This window comes from Cebus imitator, unplaced genomic scaffold (assembly GCF_001604975.1).
Source record: "Cebus imitator isolate Cc_AM_T3 unplaced genomic scaffold, Cebus_imitator-1.0 Scaffold109, whole genome shotgun sequence".
In the NCBI taxonomy this organism is placed as follows: Eukaryota; Metazoa; Chordata; class Mammalia; order Primates; family Cebidae; genus Cebus; species Cebus imitator.
This window is the reverse complement of record NW_016107424.1, coordinates 4,739,146-4,746,613: the sequence shown is the minus strand read 5'-3', so window position 1 is coordinate 4,746,613 and position 7,468 is coordinate 4,739,146. Positions and strand designations below refer to the sequence as shown.

Sequence of the window (7,468 nt, the reverse complement as noted above, 5' to 3'; positions counted from 1 at the left end):
TTGGAAGTTGCTCGGTAAATACTGGTTGAATGATGTCACTTTCCTACTTAACTTTCATGCTTTTCTAAATCCGGGGGCGGCTCCCCATTTCTGAGGGCCTAGTAATCACGTATTCATTTCTATATTTCCAGAACCTAACAAAGAGTTTGAAAAATATCCTTCAGGCAGCAGTAAATCAATGCTTTTTCGGATGCATGAATAACCAGTAGGATAACCTGTACTTCTGCGATGCACGCATTTCTATTATCTCACACATCGAATCATACCTTATTTATTACTTGTCCACGCAGATGGTGAGGTCTGCAGCCTCAGCCTGTACACCGTGTCTGACAGTAGGCACTAAACCGGTATTTTTAATTGAACCGTAAACTAGAACCAAACTTAGGAGCATGCAAAGGAAAACGCAAAGGTACATGCGCAGTGTTGCAGTAAGATTGTCCAATCGGAGTCAGGCTGGACGGGGCGACGCAGCGGCTAGGTAGTGCGCACGCGCAGTGGGCTCGTCCGCGATTGGCTGCACCGAGGCGGGAGCCTTGAGTTTCTCCGGCGGTGAGGAGAACGCTGGTTGCCAGAAGTTATTCTTTGCAAGGGCCAGTGGTTTCTGTCAGATTTTCGCCGGTGCGTCCTGGACTGGGAAGCTGGGGAGGCTGTGACAGGCTGTAGGCTCTTGTGGGAGAATACAGCGAGTGGTGCGGGAGCAGGCCTCCAAGGTGGGAGGGAGGGAAGGCGGCAGGAGCGACCGAGGTGGCCTCATGGAGGCCTGCCGCTTTGGTTTGAAGTGCGAGGGATGCCTGGGCGTCTGGCCCCAGCGGGTCCCGGAGCGATTGGCGGGCGGTAGGTGCTTGGGGGTTGTGGGTTTGTGTGCGAGGGGTGGTTCTGGGTAGAGGCCCCTGGGGTCGCCCCTGCAGTCTTTGCGCGCAGGCTCCTGTGGCGTTTGGGTTTCTCTCTCACTCCTGCACTGCCAGGGGTTGAATGCTCCGCGAGCGCCCTGGAGATTGTCGGTACGCCTTCTTTAGGGGCTTTTATCTCTTCACTGGTCAGGTTTTTATTTTATTTTCTTAAAACCTTTTAATCAATTACCTTACGAAAGATTTTCTAGGTAAGTACAGATGCTTCTCGACTTACTACGGGGTGACTTCCCGATAAACCCATCCTAAGTCGAAAATATCCTAAGTCGAAAATGTATTTAAAACTGCTAGCCCACCTTTGTTATCAAAAAAAATAATTTCAACTTTTTTAGATTTGGGGGTACATGTGCAGGTTTGTTGCATCGGTGTATTACCTGATGCTGATGTTTGGGTACGATTGATCCTGTCACCCAGGTACTGAGCGTAATACCCGATAGTTTTTGAACCCTTGCTCCTCATTCCCTCCCCTCTCTGCTTGTCTCCATTGTTTATTGTTGCCATCTTTTATGTTCACGAATACCCAATGTTTAGCTCCCATTTATAAGTGAGAACAGGCAATATTTGATTTTCTCTTCCTGCTTTAATTTGCTTAGGATAATAGCTTCCAGCTGCACCCACGTTCCTTTTTATGGCTGCGCTAGCCTAGCTTAAACATGCTTAGAACCCTTACCTGAATCTACAGTTGGGCAAAATCATGAACACAGATGGTTGTGTGGTTACTTGTACAGCTTCTACTGAATACTTATGGCTTTCTTAAAAGTCGAAGAATTCTGAGTGAAACCATCCTAAATTGGGAACCACCTGTATAGCCTGAGTCTCAAAGTCGAAGGAGCAACTTAAGGCATAACGTGAAATAATTGCTACCTAATGTAGCTGGAAGTCGAAAAGCAGAAACAGCAGAGAGTCTGTTGCTGGTTCTTGTCCTTGAACAAGAAACAAGAGAGAGTGATCTCTACTACTCATTCCTCAAACTACGCAAAGTCTGGTTGTATATAAAATATTTACATGTTTCATCATTTTAACATTGATGAAATTGGGAAATGTCTAACCATCAGTGATAGTGTATCATGGTTTAATTGGCTACACTTTTTTTCTTGGATAGGTAAAATAATGGTACATCTTACAATAAAATTTTTTTTTATTTTTAATGTTTTTATTTAAAAAAATGTCTTTTATATGGACTAACAATCAAGAGTATATCCTACAGTTGATGGCATTTTAGATTTGATGAAATATGGTAATTTAAAAAATCGAATTAATGATACTTTCCCTGTTACAAAGGTAACATTTTCATTGTAAAATTTTGAGATATACAGAAAATAACTCAGAATAAAAATTACTGGTTATTCTAACCAGACCTAGAAATAATTAGGGTTAATGTTGTGGCATGTATTTTTCTGGATTTTAAAAATGATTGTGTATTTTAATATATAACATCTACTTTATAGCAGTGTAATTTACAGTGTGCCATTAGATGTGTACATTTTGATGTTTTTATAAACAGCTGTATATACACTCCCGTAATCACACTACAATCTTATATAGAGTATTCTATCACCTCAAACAAGTTCCCTCATGCTCCTTTGCGTTCTAGTCTTTTAAATGTACATAAACACGTTATCCTTTTTTTTTTTTCTTTTCCTTTTTAAAAATTAGAATGAGGCCAAACATGTTTTGTGGCCATTTTTCCTTTGATTTATCAAAAAATATTTCTCATGTCATTAAACATTTTTTTAAAATGTGGTCCTCCCCATTAATGGTATCATTCACATTACAAATACTGAACTCCTTCTGTGTATTTGGTACTGGTGATATAGTGATGAATTGCACCTAAGATTTCATGCCTGAGTTAATAGCTCGGCAAGAATGATAGGGCAAATTTCATTGCAGTGTGACAAGTACTTCGGTAGTACACATACAGGAAGGTCCTCCAGTCCAGTCTTTGGGAAGAGATGAAGGGGCTCATGGTTAAGACTCCTAAAGGATAAGGTAGAATTAATCAGGCAAAGAAAAGTGGGAAAAAGCATTCCGAACTTTGTATAAGGGAAAGTTTGTTCAAAGCCTAGAGAAAAAGAGAACATGGCTAGCATGGGGAACAATACTGACTCAGTTTTGGTGGTATATGAAAAGAGTGTGTTTAGTTGTGTGGCTGTACCACAATTTATCTAGTACTTCATTATGGACATACTCGTTTCCTTTTCTCTCCCTACTGTAAGTAATACTAGCATGATTATTTTTATTTATTTATTTTTCTGAGACCGTCTCGCTCTGTTGCCCAGGCTGGAATGCCATAGCACAATCTCCGCTCACTGCAACCTCTGCCTCCTGGGTTCAAGTGATTCTCATGCTTCAGCCTCCCTAGTAGCTGCAATTATAGGCGTGTACTGCCACGCCTGGCTTTTGTTTTGTTTTAGATGGAGTTTTGCTCCTGTTACCCAGGGTATAGTGGAGGATGGCGCGATCTCGGCTCACCGCAACTCTACTTCCTGGGTTCAAGCGATTCTCCTGCCTTAGCCTCTCGAGTAGCTGGGATCACAGGCATGCGCCACCACACCAGCTAATTTGTTATTTTTAGTAGAGATGGGGTTTCTCTGTGTTGATCAGACTGGTCTCAAACTCCCGACCTCAGGTGACCCGCCTGCCTCGGCCTGCCAAAGTGCTGGGATTACAGGCATGAGCCACTGTGCAAGGCCTCATATTTTTATATTTTTAGTAGAGGTGAGGTTTCACCATGTTGGCCAGGCTGTTCTCAAACTCCTGACCTCAGGTGATCCACCTGCCTTGGCCTTCTAAAGTACTGGGATTACATGCGTGAGCCACCTCATCCTGCCCAGCATGGTTATTCTCATACATAGTTACTTGAGTATTATCTTTGACCTTAGGTTAAATTGCCAGAATTGGAATTTCTGGGTTAAACAGATAACGTTGGTAGTCATGTTGATCCTTGCTGATGGCTTATGTTAAGTAGTGTCATGTTGATGGCTTATGTTAAATAGTGTCATGTTCATCTTTGCTGATGGATTATATTAAATAGTGTTTTGTGGTGTTGTTTTGAATTGGAATGCTTGCTACTATCCATTGCAGAAACGTGATGTATATATGTAATGTTCTTGTTTTCCATCTGAACCCCTATCCAGTTCCTAGTGGAAATAGGGTTGAGTGAAAGTTGGGAAACCTGGTTGTAGTCTCTTGATTTATATTTTAAAAAATTCCACTGTTTTCAAATGAAATAGCATAGTAAAAACAAATTGAATTATAAAAATGTCTTTTAAATTGCCAGATTTCATTCATTTCAAATATTTGTTAGTGATTGTAATGTATCTGTCATTGTTGCCAGACACATTATAGTCATTAGTGGTGGAGAAAACAAGCATGAGATTGCTACCCTCATGTGGTTTATGGATTACAGGCATGAGGAATAGAAAAGCAACATTTTTGATATTTTTATGTAAATTGTATTTCCTAACATTTTGAAATTTTAATTAATTAATTTATTTGTTTTTTTTGAGATGGAGTCTCGCTCTGTCGCCAGGCTGGAGTGCAGTGGTACAATCTCGGCTCACTGCAACCTCCGCTTCCTGGGTTCAAGCGATTCTCCTGCTTCAGCTTCTCCTGCTGAAGCTCCTGATTCTCCTGCGCCACCACGCCCAGCTAATTTTTGTATTTTTAGTAGAGTCAGAGTTTCACCGTGTTGGCCAAAATGATCTCCATCTCTTGACCTTGGGATTCACCTGTCTTGGCCTCCCAAAGTGCTGGGATTACAGGTGTGAGCCACCTTGCCTGGCCTGAAATTTCTATTTAAATTACTTTAAAGATGATATTATCATTAATCTATAATGTTATCAAAATTGGCATTATGTATACTTACATTTACACCATTTGTATTAGTCTGTTCTCACTGCTAGTAAAGACATACTTGCCATGTGTCACTATGCATTTGTTCTTTGTCTTCACATCTCCTCTTGTTACATTTTAAAGTATTTTTATAGTATGCGGTTTGCCTAATAAAGCATTCTCATAGAAAAAAAAAATCCTCGAGACTAAGTAATTTATAAAGGAAAGAGGTTTAATGGACTCACAGTTCCACATGGCTGAGGAGGCCTCACAATCATGTCAAAAGATAAAGGAAGAGCAAAGGGACGTCTTACATGGCGGCCTGCAAGAGAGCTTGTGCAGGGGAACTCCCATTTATAAAACTATCAGATCTCGTGAGACTTACTCACTACTGTGAGAAAAGTATGAGGAAACTGCCCCCATGATTCAATTATCTCCACCTGCCCTTGCCTTTGACACATAGGGACTATTACAATTCAAGGTGTGAGATTTGGATAGTGACACAGCCAAACCATATCACCATTCAATTAAAATCTTAAATTCTTTTCAATAGCCCTTGATAAAAAATAAAATCTTACTAGCTATTGAACTTGTTTTCCGAGGCCTTGCTACTGTGTTGCTCAGGCTGGTTTTGAACTCCCGACCTCAAGGGCTCCCCTCACCTCAGCCTCCTGAGTAGCTTAGACTACAAGCATGCACCACCAAGCTCCTCTTATCTTTTTAATAGAGACAGGGTCTCCCTATGTTGCCTAGGCTGATCTCGAACTCCTGGGTTCAAGGGAAGCTCCTGCCTCAGCCTCCCAAAGTACTGAGATTACAGGCATGAGCCACCACACCTGGCCCCTTTTACCTTTTACAATGGTTGTATTACCAAACCAAACTTGAGTATGCCTGCCTGGCATAGCAAAGCTGTCCACAGACATTGGGATTTGCAGCAAGAGAAAGTGAGGCATTTATTGCAGGGTGCCAAGTGAAGAGAATTGAGCAGCTAAAGCTTAAGACCCAAACTCTGATGGCTTACCTGTAAGCATTTTTAAAGATGGGGAGGCAGAGGTTACAGGCAGAGTCATAAATCAATGCATCATTGATTTGGCCTAAAAAGGCAAAACATCTTGAAGTGGGGGCTTACGAGTCAGATGGATTCAAAGATTCTCTGATTTGGGATTGGTTAAGGAAGTGAAGCCTTGTCTAAAAACTTGGGTTGACAGGAAGGAATGTTGAGCTCTGGCCTATGGGTATGACTTATTCCAAGCCCCTGAAGAAGAAATTTAGAACAAAGAATAGCAGACTTCAGTCCTGTTTCCCCTAATCTGAGGTCTGTGTGCCAGTAGACAGTATTTTCATTTGGTGGGTCTGGATTTCTGAAAAACAACTCAAGGACATATGTTAAGATGTTACCTTTAGTTTCTATAGGGCACCATACATTTTGTCACTCTAACTTCCCTCATCATTATTTTAAGCTGTTACCTTCTTGCTAATCATTGCACATATACTTCTCAGGGCTAGCCAGGTGCCTGGAATTTCCTTTGAAGGAACTGAAGATTTTTCTTTGTTTCTATGTTTGGGGTGCCGGGCAGGACCTAAGAGGGGTTCTTGCTCCATCTCAGTTGTAGTTTTGAGCTATTTTTGTATTTTGGGGTGATTGTAATTAGATTGTAATTAGATGGCTACTGTTTTGGGTATTTTTCAGGTCACCACTGCTGAATATGAGACGATCTGCAGCACCAAGTCAATTGCAGGGGAATTCCTTCAAAAAACCAAAATTTATGCCTCCAGGAAGAAGTAATCCAGGTCTGAATGAAGAGATTACAAAACTGAATCCAGATATAAAATTATTTGAGGTAAGACAAAAAAGGACTCAAAATATAGATAATATAGAGAAGCATGTGTGCTTTAAAATTGCCATTTAAAGAGTTAAAACTGTATCAGTATCTCTGAAAACATCTTTCAAAGACCTTGGAAATGAAGATTACACATATTTTTTTAGAGGAATAACAGGCTAGGCTCAGTGGCTCATGCCTGTAATCCTAGCACCTTGGGGGGCAGAGGCAGGAGGATCACTTGAGCTAAGGAGTTCAAGACCTGCCTGAGTAACATAGTGAGACCCTGTCTCCACAAAAAATAAAAATTTAGCAAGGTGTGGTGGTGTGTGCCTGTAGTATCAGCTACTTGGGAGGCTGAAGTGGGAGAATCACTTGAGCCTCAGAAGTCAAGGCTGCAGTGACCTGTGATTATGCCACTGCCCTCCAGCCTGGGCAACAGAGCAAGACCCTGTCTCAATCAATCAATCAATGAAACAACATGAACTTGGGTCTATAAAATAAACTTGTGGTAATGGTAACTAAATATCTCTTTGAGAGAATGGGTGGAGAGTCTAATCAGTGTTGTTTTTAAAGTCACCACATAAATAAGTGAAAACTTATTTAAATAAGGTGATTTAAAGAGAAAAAATATGTAATGATTTGTATCACTATTCCTAATGTTTCTTCTCATTTTTATCTATAAAAAGTGAGAGGTCAAGAGATCGAGACCATCCTGGTCAACATGGTGAAACCCCATCTCTACTAAAACTACGAAAAATTAGCTGGGCATGGTGGTGCGTGCCTGTAATCCCAGTTACTCAGGAGGCTGAAGCAGGAGAATTGCCTGAACCCAGGAGGCGGAGATTGCGGTGAGCCGAGATCGTGCACTCCAGCCTGGGTAACATGAGTGAAACTCCGTCTCAA

General features: G+C 41.3%; 1 protein-coding gene across 8 annotated transcripts in view; it reads left to right on the top strand.

Moving 5' to 3' along the window:
* Nucleotides 1-496: 496 nt before the first annotated feature.
* The window catches only part of RAD54B (RAD54 homolog B), a 111,041-nt gene continuing 104,069 nt past the window's right edge, over nucleotides 497-7,468 (top strand). For 4 of the 8 annotated variants that reach the window (XM_037741870.1, XM_037741871.1, XM_017538111.2 and 1 more), the window contains exons 1-2: nucleotides 503-618; nucleotides 6,433-6,583. In XM_037741870.1, coding sequence (XP_037597798.1) covers nucleotides 6,449-6,583 — 135 coding nt within the window. In that variant the 5' untranslated portion in view covers nucleotides 503-618; nucleotides 6,433-6,448. Of the gene's footprint in view, nucleotides 619-6,432; nucleotides 6,584-7,468 lie in introns of those variants that run through there. The other 4 variants (XM_017538117.2, XM_017538110.2, XM_037741873.1 and 1 more) reach the window with 4 other exon arrangements.